Genomic DNA, 20,751 nt, shown 5'->3' on the forward strand with positions numbered 1-20,751 from the left:
CTTCCATGCTTTTTCTTCCTCCCTCTCTCCCTGCATCCATGCTGTTTCTCCAGCCCCCTCCCTCCATCCATTCTGTTTCTCCAGCCCCCTCCCCTCCCTCCTCCGATGCTGCTCTCTATCTCCCAACTTCCCCATCCACCTCCTCTCCCCCCAGATCTGGCCACTATAATTAATCTTTGGGCAACTGGCAGCAGTTACAATGAAGTATGCCTGCTTCCCCTGGCCTGCCCCGGAAACCATCTCTCTGCAAGTCCCACCTACACGAGAGCAGGAAGTCACTGCAGAGAAGCGACTTCTGGAGTAGGCCGGTGGCAGCAGACTCTCCTCATTGCTACTGTTGCCGGCTGCCCGAAGATTAATTACAGTGTCAGAGGAAAGGCCCTGCCGGGGCTGGCCGTGAGCAGCCTGTTTTGAGCACTACTTCCTACTGACCAGCTGCTGCTTCAGGTAAGGGAGAGAGGGGACAAGCGGGTTTGCAGCTCAGGGCGGCCGCCTGCTTTTGTTGCTTCAGGGCTTGAGGGAGGGGGTCTTTGCGGCGGTGTCAGGTCAAAAGCGCGCCGGGACAACTGTTTTTAGGGCTCAGACGGGGGGGCGGGGGGGCGTTGGGGGGGGTTTGGGGGGTTGTAACCCCCCACATTGTACTGAAAACTTCACTTTTTCCCTGTTTTTAGGGAAAAAGTTAAGTTTACAGTAAAATGTGGAGGGTTACAACCCCGCAAACCCCCCATAACGCCGGCGCGATGTCTATTAAGTAAAGGGGGGAGGTTCCCCCCCACGCCCCCCCCCCCCGTCGGAGCCCTAAAAACAGTAATTTAGAGCGCCGCGCACCTCCGTGCTGCGCTCAATTGTCCGGGCGCGCATTTGTCTTTCGCGCCGTTGTCTATGAACCCTCTCAATCAACCAAAAAGCACAGTTACTTACCGTAACAGGTGTTATCCAGGGACAGCAGGCAGATATTCTTAACACATGGGTGACGTCACCGACGGAGCCCTCGGTACGGACCTTTTAACTAGAAGTTTCTAGTTGGCCGCACCGCGCGTGCGCGAGTGCCTTCCCGCCCGACGAAGGAGTGCGTGGTCCCCAGTTAGGATAAGCCAGCTAAGAAGCCAACCCGGGGAGGTGGGTGGGACTTAAGAATATCTGCCTGCTGTCCCTGGATAACACCTGTTACGGTAAGTAACTGTGCTTTATCCCAGGACAAGCAGGCAGCATATTCTTAACACATGGGTGACCTCCAAGCTAACAAAGAGGGAGGAGGGATGGTTGGCCATTAGGAAAATAAATTTTGTAACACAGATTGGCCGAAGTGTCCATCCCGTCTGGAGAACGCATCCAGACAGTAGTGAGTAGTGAACGTGTGAACTGAGGACCAAGTGGCCGCCTTGCAGATTTCCTCGATGGGCGTGGAACGGAGGAAAGCCACAGAAGCAGCCATAGCTCGGACTCTGTGGGCCGTGACAGATCCTTCCAGTGAGAGACCGGCCCGAGCATAACAGAAGGCAATACAGGCAGCAAGCCAATTTGAAAGTGTCCGTTTGGAGACAGGACGGCCCAAACGGTTGGGATCGAAAGACAAAAAGAGCTGAGGGGATGTTCGGTGAGCTCTGGTACGATCAAGGTAGTAAGCAAGGGCACGCTTACAATCCAGCGTGTGCAACGCCTGTTCTCCAGGATGCGAGTGAGGCTTAGGGAAGAAGACGGGAAGCACAATGGACTGGTTGAGGTGAAAAGCCGAGACCACCTTGGGAAGGAATTTAGGGTGGGTACGCAGAACAACCTTGTCATGGTGAAAAACAGTGAACGGTGGGTCGGCAACCAGTGCATGCAGTTCGCTAACCCTCCTGGCAGAGGTGATGGCAATTAGGAAAAGCACCTTCCATGTAAGAAGCCTGAATGAAGCTGTGGCAAGAGGCTCAAACGGAGGTTTCATGAGAGCAGAGAGAACCACATTCAGGTCCCAGATGACGGGAGGAGGCTTGAGAGGCGGTTTGATGTTGAAGAGCCCTCTCATAAATCTTGAAACCAGAGGATGAGCCGTGAGGGGTTTTCCGAGAATAGGCTCGTGAAACGCAGTGATGGCACTGAGGTGGACTCTGATGGAGGTGGTTTTGAGGCCAGCGTTGGACAGCGAGAGCAAATATTCCAAGACAGTTTCCACCGCCAAAGAGGTGGGTTCTTGATGATGCCGGAGACACCACGAGGAGAATCTGGTCCACTTCTGATGGTAACATTGGAGAGTGGCCGGTTTCCTGGAGGCGTCCAAAATGAGGCGGACCGGTTGAGATAGATTCTCAGGAGAGGTCAGCCCGAGAGAAACCAAGCTGTCAGGTGGAGGGAAGACAGGTTGGGATGTAGTAGAGACTGATTCTGCTGTGTAAGTAGAGTAGGAAACACAGGAAGAGGAATGGGCTCCCTGGAGCTGAGTTGAAGCAGAAGGGAGAACCAGTGTTGACGAGGCCACCGAGGGGCGATGAGGATCATGGTGGCATTGTCCTTGCGGAGTTTGGACAAGGTCCGCAACATCAAAGGAAGTGGAGGGAAGGCATAGAGGAACCGATCCCTCCAGTCGAGCAGGAATGCATCCGGGGTCAGACGGTGAGGAGAGAAGAGTCTGGAACAGAATTGGGGCAGCTGATGGTTGTGAGGTGCTGCAAAGAGGTCCACCTGCGGAGTGCCCCATCGAGCAAAGATGGAGAGTAGAGTCGGAGGGTCCAACGTCCACTCGTGAGGTTGAAGGATGCGGCTGAGATTGTCGGCCAGAGAGTTCTGTTCGCCCTGGATATAGACCGCCCTGAGAAAGAGATTGCGGTCCGTGGCCCAGGTCCAGATGCGCAGAGCCTCCAGACAAAGGGGGCGAGATCCGGTGCCGCCTTGCTTGTTTATGTAGTACATGGCGACTTGATTGTCTGTGCATAGGAGGAGGACTTGAGGACAGAGAAGATGTTGGAAAGCCTTGAGGGCGTAGAACATGGCTCTGAGTTCCAGGAAATTGATGTGATGACGACGCTCCTGTGGGGTCCAAAGTCCCTGGGTGCGTAGATCTCCCAGGTGAGCTCCCCACGCGTAGGGGGACGCATCTGTGGTGATGATCATAGAGTGGGGGGGCAGATGGAAAAGTAGACCCCTGGAAAGATTTGAGGAGTTCAACCACCATTGGAGAGATTGCTGAAGAGATGATGTCACAGAGATGGGATGAGAAAGAAGATCCGTAGTCTGTGACCACTGGTTGGCGAGCGTCCACTGAGGTGTACGAAGGTGGAGACGAGCCAGAGGAAGGACATGCACTGTCGAGGCCATGTGACCCAGGAGGACCATCATCTGTCGAGCAGGAATGGAGGGATGCATGAGTACCTGACGGCAGAGATGGAGCAGGGTCTGCTTGCGATCGGAGGGGAGAAAAGCCCTCATTAGCGTGGTGTCCAGAACTGCTCCAATGAATTGAAGTCGCTGGGTGGGAAGCAGATGCGACTTGGGGTAGTTGATCTCGAACCCCAGGAGGTGGAGGAGAGAGATGGTGTGATGAGTAGCCTGTAGCACAAGTGGAGACGTAGGTGCTTTCACCAACCAATCGTCCAAATAGGGGAACACCTGGAGGTTGTGAGACCTGAGGAAGGCCGCTACCACTATAAGGCACTTGGTGAAGACCCTGGGTGAGGAGGCGAGGCCGAACGGTAGCACCTTGTACTGATAGTGGTGGTGCAGTACCTGGAACCGCAGGTAGCGGCGAGAATGTTGATTGATGGAGATGTGAGTGTAGGCCTCTTTGAGGTCCAGGGAACATAGCCAGTCGTGTTGAGAAAGAAGAGGGTAGAGCGTGGCAAGGGAGAGCATTCTGAACTTCTCCTTGACCAGACACTTGTTGAGGTCCCTGAGATCGAGAATGGGACGGAGGTCTCCCGTCTTTTTGGGTACCAGGAAGTAGCGGGAGTAGAATCCCTGCCCCCTTTGATCTGGAGGTACTTCTTCGATGGCATTGAGAAGGAGGAGGGATTGAACCTCCCTCAGGAGGAGGGGGGTTTGAGATGAGTTTGAAGCAGACTCTACGGGAAGGTTGTCCGGAGGCAGAGTCTGGAAGTTGAGAGAGTAGCCGTGGCGGATGATGTTGAGGACCCACTGGTCCGACGTGATGACTTCCCAACGGCTTGAGAAAATGGTGAGACGACCCCCGATAGGCTGTGGAAGAGGCAGCGAGGGTGGATGACTGGCTATGCCCTGGAGAGAAGAGTCAAAAGGGCTGAGATTGTTTAGCAGGCTGAGGAGGCTTGGAGGGTTGAGTGGCCTGAGACCGAGCCTGGGCATGGTGCTGCTGTTGACGGGGTCGCCGAGATTGTTGGGGAGGTGGATTGAGTGGCCTGGCTGAGAACCTCCGCTGGTAAGATGATTGAGGCCGATAGGGTCGAGCAGGCGGAGCCTTCTTTTTCGGCTTGATCAGGGTGTCCCACCTGGTCTCATGGGCGGAGAGTTTCTGGGTGGTGGAATCCAGTGACTCTCCAAAAAGCTCATCCCCGAGACAGGGGGCGTTGGCCAGGCGGTCCTGGTGGTTGATGTCCAGGTCGGAGACTCTGAGCCAGGCCAAGCGACGCATGGCTACAGCCATGGCAGAGGCCCGAGAGGTGAGCTCGAAGGAGTCGTATATCGAGCGGACCATATACTTGCGCATTTGGAGAAGGCCAGATATGTGCTGCTGGAATAGCGGGACCTTGCGCTCAGGTAGGTACTTCTGGAGGGCAGACAGCTGTTGGACCAAGTGTTTGAGATAAAAGGAAAAATGGAAGGAATAGTTGTTTGCCCTGTTGGCAAGCATGGCATTTTGGTAAAGCCTCTTGCCAAACTTGTCCATGGTCTTACCTTCTCTGCCAGGAGGGGTAGAGGCATAGACACTGGAGCCCTGAGTCTTTTTTAAGGTGGATTCCACCAGAAGGGACTCATGGGGCAATTGAGATTTGTCGAATCCTGGAATAGGGATGACACGGTAAAGGTTGTCCAGTTTACGGGGAGCTCCCGGTACCGTGAGGGGATTTTCCAAGTTTTTGTAGAATGTCTCCCGTAAGATGTCATGTACGGGAAGTTTGAGGAACTCTTTAGGAGGTTGCTCAAAGTCTAAGGCTTCTAAAAAGGCTTGGGACTTTTTGGAGTCAGATTCAAGGGGAAGTGACAGAGCAGCAGACATTTCCCTCAGAAATTTAGAAAAAGAGGACTGCTCAGGTTTAGAGGTGGCATCAGGTGCCGATGGTTCCTCATCAGATGAGGAGGGATCCTCCTCGGTACCGAGAGGAGTCTCCTCCCATAAATCAGGATCCCTGACCTCTGGTGCGTGTCGGGACACCGGGGTGGAGGGTGCGGTGTGGCGAGTCTTGGACAAAGATTTACCAGAGCGCACCGAAACGGCACCAGGGGAGGACGATCGGCGTCGTTCTCGGTCCCGAGAAGAGTGCCGTACCGCCTGGTGCCGAGCAGGATCCACTGTGGGTTGAGAATGAACCACAGGATCATCAGGAAGTTGTTGGGCCGAAAGGATCGGCATCGAGGTGTTTACCGGTACCGAAGGAGTGGACACCGGGGGCTCGGTGCGGGGCTCGGGCCGGTCTGGTACCGGAAGGAGCGGTGCCAGGATAGAGGGTAGCAGTTGTTCAAGCTGTTTCCTCAACTGCTCCTGAAGCTGAGTTTGCAGAATGGCCGAGATACGGTCATCCAGGGGTGGCATCGGAACCGCTTTCTTTTTCTTCGGTTCCTTGGATGCCGCTCCACGCCCCGGCGATGAGGAGGCCGATGACGAGGCACTCACCGTTATCGGGGCGGAGCGTTTACGGGACCGGTGCGATGCCGGTATGGACGGTGTCGTCACCGTAGCTGGAGGGCGCTCGAGGGAAGAGGAAGGCTTCTTAGCCGGCTTACCTGGCGCCAGTGGCGCCGATGCGGGATCGGTCGGTGTCGAGCTGGACGGTGCCGATTTCTGCGGTACCGCCGTTGAGGGTGATGAATCCATCGCCGACTCGGAGCCGAAGAGCAGGGTTTGCTGGATTCTTCGGTTTTTAAGTGTACGTTTTTGTAAAGTGGCACAGCGGGTGCAGGAATCTGCCCGATGCTCCGGACCCAGGCACTGCAAACACCAATTGTGTGGGTCAGAAACGGAGATCGGGCGTGCACACCGCTGGCACTTCTTAAAACCGACCTGCGGGGGCATGAAGGGGAAGATAGCCTCCGCAAAATCGAAGTCCGAGGCCTGTATAATGGCAACAGGCCCCGCCGGGGCAAAAACGAAAGAAACAATAAAAATCAAAGTTTTTTTTTTTTTTTTTTTTGCAATTGAAAGAAAAAGGAAACCCGAAGGTAGAGGAAGAAAAATATATAACAAAAGCGCGAGCGGGAAGGCAAAAAGTGATTTCAACGGCCGTTGAAAAAATACACGCGTCTTCTTCGCTCCGCGGAAACGAAGAAACTGGGGACCACGCACTCCTTCGTCGGGCGGGAAGGCACTCGCGCACGCGCGGTGCGGCCAACTAGAAACTTCTAGTTAAAAGGTCCGTACCGAGGGCTCCGTCGGTGACGTCACCCATGTGTTAAGAATATGCTGCCTGCTTGTCCTGGGATAAAACAGTTATCCAGCATCCAATAATTCCATGGGTGCCAGGTAACTTGAGATTCTACTGTAGTAACAATATTCCACACATGGGGGCAAGTAGCGACTTCCCCCATGTGTGTTTCAATAACAGACTATGAACTTTTCCTCCAGGAAATTGTCCAAACCTTTCTTAAAACCAGCTACGTTAACTGCTCTTACCACAACCTCTGGCAATGCGTTCTAGAGCTTAACTAATCTCTACGTGAAAAAATATTTCCTCCTATTGGTTTTAAAAGTATTTCCCTGTAACTCTGAGTGTCCCCTAGTCTTTGTAATTTTTGTAATCTTTGCCTTTATCTATCTACTAGTCTTATAGCCCGTTACATTAACGGGTGCTAGAATATATGTGTGTGTGTCTCTCTTTATTTCTTTCTCTCTCTCTCTCTCTCCTTAGATGCTTTCTTTCTTTCTGTCTTTCTTTTTCCTTGGCTGTCCATCACCACCCCTTGCCTGCTCCCCCTGTCCATTCTCCCTTCCTTTTACCTCCCCTGTGTCCACCCCCACCCCTTCACAGCTCTCCTTATGCAGCAGCAGCCCTTCTCCCTTTGTTTTACCTCCCCCTGTCCACCAGCACCTTCCTTCTCCCCCTGTCCAACATTAGGCCTCCGTTCCTTTTTCGTCACCCCCCCTTGTCCATCAGCACCTCTTTCCTTCTCCCCCTGTCCAGCAGTAGGCGTCCCTTCCTTTTTCTCCCCCCTCCTCCTTCTTATCCCTATGATACACTTACCTTGCTCTGCCCCTGATCATAGGCTCCCGACAGCCGCCCAGTTGCACCCATTGGAAAAGTTCCCTCTGCGGCATCCCGCACCCCTCCTGACGCGACTCCCGCTGTCTTTCTTTCTGTCTGTCTCTGTCCCTGGCCCCCTTTGTCTGTTTGTCTTTCTGTATGTCTCCCTGCCCCTGTGTCTTTCTTCTTTTCTTTCTGTCTCCCTTCCTCCCTCTGTCTGTCTGTCTGAAGCAGCATTCCCTCCCCCTCCATTTCCCTCCCCCCACACCAGTTCCCTGTGCACCTGCCCGTGTCTTTCTTCTTGTCTTTCTGTCTCCCTTTCTCCCTCTCTCTGTCTGTGCAAAGCAGCATTCCCTCCCCCTTCCATTTCCCTCCCCCCACACCAGTTCCCTGTGCAGCAGCATTAGCGTTTCCTCTACTCCCTTTCCCTTCCCACAGTCGCGACTACAAACGCGGGCCTGAGTCCTTTGCCGCCCCCCTCTTCCCTTCCTGCGGGCCCGACTCCACATGGCGATTCAAGCAGCGTGTGCAGCAGTCTTCACACGCTGCTTCGGGTCCTTCTACTGCCCTGATTTACTCTGGCACGTCCGGAGCAAATCAGGGCAGTAGAAGGGCCCGAAGCAGCGTGTGAAGACTGCTGCACACGCTGCTTAAATCTCCAGTCGGTCCCGCGATAAGGGAAGAGGGGGGGGGCGGCAAATGACTCGGGTCCCGGGCAGCGGAAAGTTGCTGGGCTCCTCGGTGGGGGCGCTGAGTGGCCGCGATCCCTCTCCTCCCAGACCCCCCCCCCCCGGAGGAACGGAGATCGGCGGCTACAGCCGCTGGCTTCGGCGTCTTCTATCCACTGCGGCCAACCCTAGCGGAAACAGGAAGTAGTCAGAGAGGGCGGGCCGCAATGGACAGAAGACAGCAAAGCCAGCATTAGCGCGGTGCAGCGTTTTTCTCTTCATTTAAAAGCGGGTGAGCCGGCGAGAAGGAGGAGGTGTTGTTTTTGGCAGTGAGTGAGGGCGGGAGGGGGCAGTGAGTGAGGGCGGGAGGGGGGAGTTGCCGGCTGTGCTGTGCTTTCCCGATCTGTCCGCCGCATACGCACTCTGGCCACGGACCTACGGATCAGGGATTACAGATCATGCAGGTCTGAGTGCGCATGCGCGGCTAGCGTTTTATTATATAGGATACCTCAGTGCTTTCAATCTTGACTAGTGTTGGTTACCTAAGAGGTTATTTGGCAAGCTTTCTCATACTTGGCTAAGGCAATGATACCTCAGGTTAATATTTTGGCTCAGAATCTTTCTGCTACTTCAGTACAAACTGAAAAACACCACTGTCCTGGGATCTTTGACAACACAAGCGAATGAGGTTGAAAAGGAATGTAATGAAATTAAAACTATGCAAATGAATATTATAAAGGATATGACTAATTTTAGGGGGAAGTTGAAATTCTAGAAAATATGGCAAAGATAACTAATTTATGTCTGTTGAATTTTCCCTATTCTAAACATATTACACCTCATGAGATGTTACAGAAATATCTTGTGGAAACTTTAGAAATTCCTGAAAATAATATACCACAATGTTCAAAAGTGTGCTGTTTGCCATTGAGGAATCAAGAGCAAGGTCAAACTCCTAGCAATCAAGATATACAAAAGGAATTGGATTTGACTAACTTAGGGCTTCTTTTACTAAACTGAGTTAGATGTTTCAATGTCTTCAACTTTAATGATTTCTTTGGATTTGCCTGTAGACAGGGATTGGCTGCTGAGAATTAATTTTAAATATAGGCAAAAGCTATGTAACAAAGACCCCTGCTCACTGTGGCTCCACCATGGCTCCAAAGGGGGTCACAAGGGGAAATTATAGGTTTTTCCTGATGTCTCTAGAGCTAATCAGGCTAAACATACTGTATATACTCAAATATAAGACGTGGGTAATATTCATCTACCCTGCCCTGCCAGGTTCTACACCCAGCCTCCCCCTCACACCCTGCCAAGCTCTCCACCCTCTCATCCCTCCTTGTAAGACTCTGAACCCTGTCCCACCTCCCTGCGCTATACCCTGTCCCCCCTCTCTCCTGATGTCCTGCAGGCTTCCATCGAGCCTGCCATATAACCTGGTGGTTCAGTGGTAGGCCAGGACAGGAGGGATCCCTCTTGTCTCCTGTCCTGGCCGACTCTGCTCCTGGCCGACTCTGTCCTTTGCTCCTGCTCTGTGCTGAGCCCCTCCCTGAATGGCTGTCTTGAGTTCTCATGGCCCAGCGGTGTACCAGGCATGAGCGAGCTTTTTGTGCTCCTACCTGGCTCTGAACAGCTCCCTGAATGACTGCTGCCAGTTCTTGCGAATCCTACAAGAACTAGTGACAGCCATTCAGCGAGTGGCTCAGCTTCGGGCAAGAGCACAAAAAGCTCGCTCCTGCCCGGTACACCGCTGGATCACCAGGGATTCAAAAAGGGGTGGGGGGAGGAGGGAGAAGGAGGGAGGGAGGTAAAAAAAAATTATTAGTCAGCCAGGACAGGAGACGGGAAGGATCCCTCCTGTCCCGGACCACCAGGTCATACGGCAGGCCGGCGGAGGCCTGCAACAAGTCCAGGAGGTTGGACGCTGACATGAAAATAAGATTTTTTTGGCCCAAAAATCTCATGTTATATTCAAGTATATACGGTAAGCAGTTTCTTTATTTTAAACCTAGACTTTCAGCTCTAGGGACTTCATTTTCCTTGAAATTCCCTGCTAAATGTATAATTTTTTATTTAAATGTTCAGTATATTTTCTTTGAACCAGATCAGCTGGAAAGATTCCCATTAGATAGGGAAGTTAAATAATATAGGGAGATATAGTTCTGAGAGGTTTTAAGAGCGCTAGATGTAGTTTATAGGCAGAAATTTCCTTTGCTATTCCCCCTAAATGTATCCCACACCCCAGCATCCTGTCTTGTCTGTTTAGATTGTAAGCTCCTTCAAGCAGGGTCTGTCTCCTTCGTGACTTTGTAAAGTGCGGCATACGTCTGCTAGCGCTTTAGAAATAGTAGTAGTGTTCTTATTACCATGGTAGTTTTTTATCTTTTCCTTCTGATCGTGACTTGACTTGAATTATACTCGTAATGAATGTTTATGTGTTGAACTTGAACTTGATTTTATTTCAATTTTCATACAAATTAAGTTTATTAGGATTTGTTATCTACGCAATATCATATATTTCAATGCGTATAACAATTTGTTAAAAAAAAAGAGGAGGACAAGACATTGGATACAAATTATATATGTTCTGAAACAAACTGGTACAAAAGGCAAGAGGGATGAACTACAATCTTTAAAGAAAGAAAAGAAACATTTAGGGAAGGACACATATGGTGGGAACACAAAAAAAAAAAAAGAATAATTTGGCGACCTGCTTGAAAAATTGATGGCAACCTACTCGTAAGATTAGTAAAGGTTTAGTAATTGGCAAGTTTTGCTGTCTATGTTTTGATTGCGTCCTTATACAGAAAGCTTTTTAAAAAGCGCTTGAATTTTTCTAAGGAAGGTTCATTACGCGAACATAATGGTAAATTGTTCCAAAGCTGGGGTGCTATGACCGAGGAAATGGTAGATCTCCTGGTCCCTATTATTTTTAAAGAAGGAATAGTTAATAAATGTTGTTGTGTTGATCTGAGTGCCCTAAGTGGAGAATACGGTATCAAAAAACGATCCAGGAATATCGGAGCATGTGATTGTTGAATTTTAAAAGTTAACAGTATGATTTTAAAAGTTATTCTATGTGTAACTGGTAGCCAATGTGCAGCTTGTAGAAGTGGGGTAACGTGGTCATATTTTTTTGAATTTGTAATTATTTTTATTGCTGTATTTTGTATTATCTGTAGCCTTCTTATTTCTTTATTGGTTATGCCATGGTATAAAGTATTGCAATAATCTAGCTTAGTGGATTAGAATGTTGAGAGCTTCAGGTTTTAAAACTTTTGATAATGATCTGATGAGACGTAATTTATAAAAACAATTTTAACTACTGAACTAATTTGGTTATGATAAGAGAGTTCCTGGTCTAGTGTTACTCTCAATATTTTTGTAGTAGTTACTGTTTAGAGAGGGATGTTATTTAGGAGTATCTGTGATGAAAATTTAAGATCATTTTTCCATGGGAAAAACATTACAGAAGATTTTGTTGCATTCAGGGCCAACATATTGTCCTTAAGCCATTGGCTTATTTGTTTTAACTTGTTATTTATAGTTGTTATCTCCTGTAGGTCTGCGGAATTTAAAAGGTATAGAAGTTGGATGTCATCTGCATGAGGAAAATCCAATAGACTGACTGAGGGTTAGGAGAGGTGATAAAAAGATATTAAATAAAAGTGGGGAAAGAATTGAACCTTGCAGAATCCCGAAGGAATTGGTGAAGTTGTTAGATGATGAATTATTAAAGATGACTTTAGCTGAACGATCTTGAAAGTATGATTTAAACCAATTTAGTACTTGGTCGGAGATGCCAATTGAAGATAGTCTTTTAATGAGTAAATGATGGTCTATAGCAGTGTTCTTCAACCTTTTTACACCTATGGACCGGCGGAAAAAAAAAATTATTTTGTGGACCGGCAAACTACTAGGACTGAAATTTAAAAACCCCGTTTCCGCGAGCTCGGTCCTCGCAAACCATCTGATCTCATCCGCACAAGCCTCAGTTATGATTTTATACTGAATGTATTTTATTAAAGTATAAAAAGAAACAATATTCTGTACAATTGTCATTTTATAAATACAAATAATACAGAGCAAGGATCAACAAAACCCCTGTCTCCCCTCCCCTTCACATATATCCCCTCTACTATCAAGAAAACTGAATAAGCCAAATTATTACAGAATGCTACACAGAAATATCATGCTAACAGAATACCGCAATCACACATAGCAGGAATAGGGTTAGGGGAGTACAACTAGGGCAACTGCCCCCCTGGTCAGAGAGAGCCCTATGCCACTGCCTGGAATTTGCAGTCCCCAGTTATGTCTAACACCAGCTCTAAGAGGATATATATTTCAAATCTGATATATTCTAATCACAAAATAGAAATAAAATTATTTGTTTCTACCTTTTGTTGCCTCTGGTTTCTGCTTTCATCTTCTTTTCATTCTCTTCCTTCCAGCGTCTGCCTTCTCTGTCTCTTCAATCCAGCATCTGCCACTTCCATCTACTGTCTGACCTCTCCCCCTTCCATATGGTATTTGTCTTCTTTCTATGCCCCTCTCCCCTTTCCATCCAGCCTATGCCCCTCTCTCCTTTTTACACGATTCATTCCAGCTTCACTGCTCTCTTCATTTTTATCTCTCCTACACCAGTTCTAGCATCTTTATCGCTCTCGATTTCTCTGCTGACTCACCTTCCCATCTCATTCCTGTCTCTCCCCTTCTCCTCCTCTAATCTCCCTGCCAGCTGTTTCCTTCCTTTTTTCTTCTCCCTTCCCTCCTCCCCCTGTCCAGCAGTAACTCTTTTCCCTTTCCTTTCCCTCCTCCCCTCCCAGCAGCATCTCTCCTTCTCCCTCCCTCCAGGTCCAGTAGCAGCTGTCCCTTTTTCCCTTGCCCAGCAGCTTCCCAGACTCCTTTCCCTCCTCCCCTTCCAGCAGCATCTCTCCTTATCCCTCTCCAGATCCAGTAGCAGCTGTCCCTTTTTCCCTTGCCCAGAAGCTTTCCGGACTCCTTTCCCTCCTTCCCTCCCAGCAGCATCTCTCCTTATCCCAATCCAGGTCCAGTAGCAGCTGTCCCTTTTTCCCCTTGCCCAGCAGCTTCCCAGACTCCTTTCCCTCCTCCCCTCCCAGCAGCATCTCTCCTTATCCCAATCCAGGTCCAGTAGCAGCTGTCCCTTTTTCCCCTTGCCCAGCAGCTTCCCAGACTCCTTTCCCTCCTCTCCTCCCAGCAGCATCTCTCCTTATCCCAATCCAGGTCCAGTAGCAGCTGTCCCTTTTTCCCTTTGCCCAGCAGCTTCCCAGACTCCTTTCCTTCCTCCCCTCCCAGCAGCATCTCTCCTTCTCCCTCTCTAGGTCCAGTAGCAGCTGTCCCTTTTTTTTTCACCATGCCCAGCAGCTTTCTCTCCTCCCAGCAACTCTCCTTATTTGCCAGTGCTGCAATTCGATAAGGCAGCCTCGGGTCCTTTGTTGGGTCGGCACCGCCTCTGAGGAAAGCGTCATCAGAGGCAGCATCATCGGTGCATCATCAGAGGCAGCCCGACTCAGCAAAAGCTCCAAGGCTTCTTTCCCGAACCGCTGCACTTGTAAGTAAGGAGAGCCGCTGGGAGGGGAGAAAGCACACTGTCTGAGGCTCTCCATTATCTCTCCAGCCCTGTGCGAACTACAGCTCCTCGATCTTGCCGGTCCTGCTTGGAAATTGAAGATGTTGATCTCGCTGGTTCTGCGTGGATTGGCAGGAATTTTCTGCAGACCGGCGGTTAAAGAACTGTGGTCTATAGCATCAAATGCCGCAGATAAATCAAGTGAAACCAGAAGTACATATTTATGATGATCTAAATGGTACTGTATATTAGTTGTGAGTCCTATCATAGAATGTTCAGTTGAATGATTTGATCTAAAACCTGTCTGATTGGGATGTAGTGTGTGAGTTTTTTCTATAAAATTGGTTATATGATTAAAGACAACTTTTTCTATTAATTTGGCAAGAAAGGGAAGATTGGCTATGGGTCGGTAGTTTGATTCGGTTGCAATTGATTCTTTTGGATTTTTTTATAATTGGTCAGATGATTGCCTCTTTCCATTCTTTTGGTATGAGTCCTGTTGTGAGACTAGTTTCTATCATTCTCTGAATAAAGGGACCAAAAAAAGAGAAATATCGTTTTAGAAAAGATGGAGAAATTGAATTAATATCTGTGCCCTTAACATTGATGCTTTGTAAAAGTTTTTTAAGATCTTCTGAAGTTGGAATATTAAAATTGGCACATTTGGAGATAGGTATTGTTTGTATTTGTTCTTCGTCTCTGTTGGAGTTAGTATTTGGGTTAATGCAGTCTCTAATTTTATTTATTTTATTTATAAAATAATCAGCGAGATTTTGAGAACTAGGTTTGATTTCTAATGATGGATCTTCTATACTTTTTGGAACTGTGAGATTTTTTAATATTGCAAAGAGGGCGGATGAGTTTTTAGCACTGGCTATTTTGTCAGAGTAGTATAAAAAATAAAAGAAGCTGTTTTACAGTAGGAAAATTTGGATTTTCCCTGATGTTTCCAGAGAAACTCAAAGGAAAAGGAAACAATTTTTGCTTCTATGTCCAAGAGTTTTGCAACTTGGAAGGGTGTCTTCTCTTGTTAAATACCCCTATAAATGCATGGTCAAACTAGGGGGTCCTTTTATTAAGATAAACTAACTGATTTAGCGCACGCTAAAGATTGGCACACGCTAAATGCTAAGACATCCATAGGAATATAATGGATGTCTTAGCATTTGGCATATGCTAATCTTTAGCGCGTGCAAAATCGGTTAGTGCACCTTAATAAAAGGACCTCTAGATTAGCAAAAATATGGTTTTTTTTGTTCCCTCTCAATTGTCTGCTTTGTTGGCTACTAAGAGGCTAACACAGGGCAGCGGAAAGCCTTTTTGTTTGGGGGGGCCCAAGCTCCGCCCCAAACCCTGCCCAAGTTCCACGCCTGATCCCATTCTTATAACAGTACTAATTGTAATGCCATTTCTTCCATTCATTCTTCATATACACGTAATATAACCTATTAATAATATATAATGGTAACCACAAAATTAAACTACACAAAGCACACCTGTATTCCTTAATGCCATGTTCTAAAACGAGTTTTTCCTCTCCCTCTCTCTTAAAGCAGCTAATACAATGCTAATCAACTTTATTTAAAATGTAATAAAAATCAAATAACTCCATCCTGTTTATATCTTTTTTGAAAGTACAGTCTCCAGAATTGTACACAGTATTCTAAATGAGGTCTCACGAGAGTCTTATACAGGGGCATCATAAGAACATAAGAAGTTGCCTCCGCTGAGGCAGACCATAGGTCCATCCTGCCCAGCGGTCCGCTCCCGCGGCGGCCCATCAGGCCCATTGCCTGAGCAATGGTCTATACCTATCTATACCCCTCAATCCCTTTTTCTTCTAGGAATCTATCCAAACCTTCTTTGAAACCATTTAAGGTTTTCTTGTCTACAACAGCCTCTGGAAGCACGTTCCATGTATCCACCACCCTCTGAGTGAAAAAGAACTTCCTAGCGTTTGTTCTAAACCTGTCCCCTTTCAATTTCTCCGAGTGCCCCCTTGTGCTCGTGGTGCCCCTTAATTTGAAAAATCTGTCCCTGTCTACTTTTTCTATGCCCTTCAGGATCTTGAAGGTTTCTATCATGTCTCCTCTAAGTCTTCGCTTCTCCAGGGAGAAAAGTCCCAACTGCTTCAATCTGTCAGTATATGGGAGATTTTCCATTCCCTTTATCAGTTTAGTTGCTCTTCTTTGTACTCCCTCAAGTACCGCCATGTCTTTCTTGAGGTACGGTGACCAGTACTGGACACAGTACTCCAGATGCGGCAGTACCATTGCACGATACAACGGCATGATACATCATTACCTCCTTTTTCCTACAGGCCATACAATCTCCCTACGCACCCTAGCATCCTAGTTTTTGCCATCGCCTTTTCTACCTATTTGGTCACCTGAAGATCATCATATATGACCACACCCAAGTACTGTTTCTCTTACATTCACAAAAGTTATTCACCCCCTATACTGTACCATTCCCTAAATCTCAATTGTCACTTAATTCTCTCAACTCTACACAAGACTGTGTTTCGCCGTCACATTGTTAGGAGTCAAGTCTGAACAACTTGAGTATAGCATTTGATTAGCTCAGATACCAAGCAGGAGTTCCTCTGAAGATGCGACGGCGAAACACAGTCTTGTATAGAGTTGAGAAAATTAAGTGACAATTGAGATTTGGCCACAACACACTTTGATGATGTTGATGGTGAAACTCTATGGGCTCTACTGTATTTCAGAGGCAGCACACCGTGTTGATAAATGTGTATTGACTTTGCTTTGAAAAACGGAGAATGGAGTAAATCTGGACAGGAGGGTATCAATTTATTGTTGAACAGAGAACTTCTACTTCAAGAGATCTTAGTGGACAATTTTAGATAAGTCCTGTAGTATTTCTAAATATAAAATCATGAGCATAGCCATACTAGGTCAGACCAATGGTCTATCTTGCCCAGTATCTTGATTCCACAGTGGCCAATCCAGGTCACAAATACCTGGCAGAAACCCAAATAGTGTCAACATTCTATGCAAAAATTGCATTTGAGATATATATGTACTATACATGTCCAATGTTAGTTTATTCATTTACAAATTTCAAATAGGATTTCTAAAATGAACACCATAATGTTTTTTTTTAAAGTTATAAACTGTTTAATGTTTGTTTGTTAAAAATTAGTGATATCACAAATGCATAAATCCAATCAATACATTCTTTTGAATATCAAACCCATTAAAAATAGCATAGGTTGCAGACATCATTCCAGGAGAGAAAGTTAAATTTAATGTTTCCAAGTTTTCTTTAAAATTTGGTAAAACACTTAAATAAAAAATTAAAAGCGATGTATGTTATAAAATGGGCAGATAGGAACATATAATAGACGGAAGATGGACATCACTAACTAGAGATTAGGGTAAGAAGGATAGAATTACAATTTATTTGAAGAAAAAGAATGAATAAGGGAAAAACATTGAAGGATGGGGGTTGCTGGTAGCCAAAGGCTTACTTTGAAGATCACTAATGGTATGGTTATTTGAGGTAATATATGACTGTTGTTTAGGTCTTAAACTATTTCCCAAAAGTGTCAGTAAAAAGGATTTATTTTGGGTGATGTATAGCTGTTTATTGGGTCTTAAGCTATTTCCCAAAGGCGTCAGTTAAAAGGAAGCTTTTGAGAGAACTTTTGAATCTTTCTAACACAGGTTTCTTCTCTAAGATGAATGGGAAGGTGATTCCATTTCTGTGGGGCTGTAACTGAAAAAATGTGCAGAGTTTTAGAAGGTGTGGATGTAATGCATTGGCATAGCCACAGGGAAGTGGAGGGGTAGGAGCCTTGGGAGACTGGACCCTCCCCACCCTGGACTCAGGCCCGCTCAAAACTGGCCATGCGACTGATTTAATGTCTGTTTCTTTATTTTATAGATGAGGACAGATCAGTGAGTCTAGAAACTTCAAATGGACACACGATACCCATCAGTGAAGAGCCCACAAACGAAGACAAACAGGCAAGCAATGGCTCAGTGACAGCAAATGAAACCACACATGAAAAGAATTCAGAAGATAATAGAGGTAAAAAAAAAAAAAAAAAAAGGGAAAGTATTTTGTTTCTTACTATAATACATTTAAAGCAAATGTTACGCCATTAATACACCATGCAGAATGTTCTTTAATGCCTACAGCTCATCGTGGGAGAATTGAATCACCAGTTTGAGAGATGTAAATGTGAACAGATGGTCTTATCCACTGACTTCTATCTAGCATTTCCTTTTACGCAGTGTTTCAACCTGGCTAATCAGCTGTAGTCCTACTGCTCTGCCCAAATGCTGGTACACATAGTATTGCGGGTCTTCAGGAAAGAAAAATGCATTGATGAAAATGAAAATCAGTGAGAGAAAATTCAGTTACGTAGTTTGGGTTTGGCGCTTTCCTTTCTCAGGCTACCCCTTGTTAAAGAATCATTTTCTCTCAAGACAACATTGAACACTGATAATTTACTTTTTTTTAATATTTGTGAGCCTTCTAAAGACATTGGCTCACTGACTTGCATTCAGGAATTGTTTATGGCGTGTAAGTACAGTTGTCTTTGTACAAAAATTCTTCGTGTAGCTCCTTAGCTGTCTTTATGAATGCCTTTATGGGTTCAGGGTCCTCCTGTCTCAGCAGAAGCTCTATACCTCACAAAGGGGCCTTTTTTTAGTAAAGGGGTAGAATCTGGGCTTAGCTGGTTCTAAAGTGGGGCTTTCCTGCACCCTAAGCCAGATTCAATGAAACAGTATTTAGGGCTTTTTTTGCAGGTTCCATGCTGTTTACATTAGCATATAGGACTTGTAAAAAAGTAATATGTGAGCACTGACAGCCCCATTCTATAAACAACACCTAAAACATAAGTGTTGAGGAACCTGGCGCCTAGCGAATGTCAATCTTCAGCTAGTTGCTGTTTATAGAATCGCACCTAGCAGCGCCTAAAGTGAACTTGGGCGCAATGTATTTATGTCAGGGTTTTTGGGCCTAAATATTGGTGCCTAAGTCCAAAACATAGCCACAGTCTGCCCCTAATCACGCCTACTTTCTGGTGAGTGGCATCGTGGTACTGAGAAGTCACTGAGTGGAAATAAGGGTCAATAGCAAGTTGTAATGATACCATGTTATTAAACTTTTGTGTAAGATAGAGAAGAGAACATTGACTTTTGTGCCTCTCTATTTTTATGTATATAATGAGCCCAAACGTATAACATGCACAAATTGCGTGCTGATGGAAAAATTAACCTGTATAACGTGTTTATGTTATATGCGTAAAATACGGCTTCCGCCAGAATCAGGCACTTCCAGCAGTCCTCCCCGCATCCTGTATCTCTCCTTTTTTCCTCCTCTACCCCACAGTCCTCTCCAAATCCATTATTTTCTCCGTTCCTCATCCCTCACCCCAAAGTTCTCCATTTTTTTTAATCCAATCCAGCAGCAATTTTTGAACAGCATCTAGGACCTTTCCTCCAGCACCTCCCACCTCCTCTGATGCAAATTCCTGTGTCCACACCAGCGGAAAGGCCCCAGGTGATGCTTAAGGTTGCTTGTCTGAGGAGAGAGGAAAGGAAACGGAGATATACCTGCTTCGTAGAGGAAAGGGAAAGATACAGGACAAGCAGAGGACTGCAAGGGGAGAGGAGAGGAAGGAAAAGGAAGAGATACCAAATTCATCTGGCTGTGTAAAAACATATAGCGTGCTGCACGTTACAAGGGTTTCTGTGCTGAGGTTTATTCCCATGATAGACATCAGTGCACAGCATATCAAAATACATGCTACAAAGATCAGCAACTACCTCGTGTCATGTTGGGCTATGTGCTGATGTCTACCGTGAGGATTCAACACCAGAAACCTACTGCCAGGTCTGAAGCTGGCATAGAGCCCTTGCAGTAAGCATCAATCCCATTTCTTTCCCCTCTGTACCATCAAAATTAAAAAATAAATGTCCCTGTGGCACCACTTCCCATCTCCCAAAATGGCCAACACCTGAGTCCTACCTGACTCAGTTTCTTCCCCCCCACCCCAGTCACCGACTCATCCAAAAACTTCCTGGTGATCTAGTGGGCCCTTCTCCCTTCCTTCACCCCCACCCATCTGCCCCTCAACTGTAAAAAAAATATCACTCCCACCTCTGGTGCTGCCATCCACAAAAAAGATGCGCCCTGCTCTGCATGGTGCATCCTGGGATGCACTAGGTGGACCAGTCTTTCATATATACACCATGTGGGGCAGAGTGCTGCCATTTTGAGGATAACAGTGTCAGAGGCAGGAGCAAATGGACATTACTCCTGTCTCTTGAGATTCTGGGGGGCATTTTTTTAAAGGGTTTGGGTGGATGAGTGTCGCTAGACACCAGGGAGTCTTTATTTATAGTCAGGGGGCATGGGGAAGAGAAGAATGCCCACTGGACCACCAGGGACTTTTTAAATTCAGGCCAGCAAGTGAGCTGTATCACTAGATACCAGGATACTGGTTTTGAAGTTAGGAGGGAGGAAGAAAGAGTGCCAGTCTTGTTGGGGGGAATATTTATAATATAAGGGGGTTCTTTCAGACTGTTGCACTTTTGTTTCTTTTAAAATGTCTGCCGTCTTTTCAGTGTCTTTTCCAAACACATGGAGGTCACCTATGTAGGAACTATAAGTAGGCACCTATTTTGAGGCCATTATATAAAAATATGAAGGCCCTCCTACCCAGATTCTGTAAATGGCCACCAATCACATGTCAATCAGGCAACGGCGCTATTTGCAGAATTGTGGCTACGTGAAAGGTAGACGCCGGAAATGTAAGCCAGAGTTTTAAAGGTCTACATTTTCGGCGCCTACCTATCATGAGAATTGTGCCTATGGAGGCGCCTTATGATGCCTAATACCATTTTGTGTTGCATAGACCATCAAGAGAAACTAGAAACTTCTATTTTTTTGCTTATCCAAAAATTAATAGCTGTAGATATAAGACCTTCTTAGATAGGACCCTAGCATTTCAAGCTGGTAGGCAACAATCTTGGTTAGGTAAAGGTATTCAGCAAGCTATGTTATCCTATTGCAGTTTTCGGAAATTAATTAAGACCACTTTGATCGATAAGTTTATTACTTAGTGAGTTTTATTATTGAAATTCTATTTTATAAA

The 20,751-nt window shown here is 46.6% G+C and overlaps 1 protein-coding gene across 3 annotated transcripts in view; it reads left to right on the forward strand.

The window, feature by feature from the left end:
- Positions 1-20,751, forward strand: part of PHACTR2 (phosphatase and actin regulator 2) — a 291,804-nt gene that overhangs the window by 183,675 nt on the left and 87,378 nt on the right. For all 3 annotated transcript variants that reach the window (XM_033939934.1, XM_033939935.1, XM_033939933.1), the window contains exon 4: positions 17,526-17,672. In XM_033939934.1, coding sequence (XP_033795825.1) covers positions 17,526-17,672 — 147 coding nt within the window. The remainder of the gene's footprint in view (positions 1-17,525; positions 17,673-20,751) is intronic.

Source organism: Geotrypetes seraphini, chromosome 3 (assembly GCF_902459505.1).
Source record: "Geotrypetes seraphini chromosome 3, aGeoSer1.1, whole genome shotgun sequence".
Lineage (NCBI taxonomy): Eukaryota > Metazoa > Chordata > Amphibia > Gymnophiona > Dermophiidae > Geotrypetes > Geotrypetes seraphini.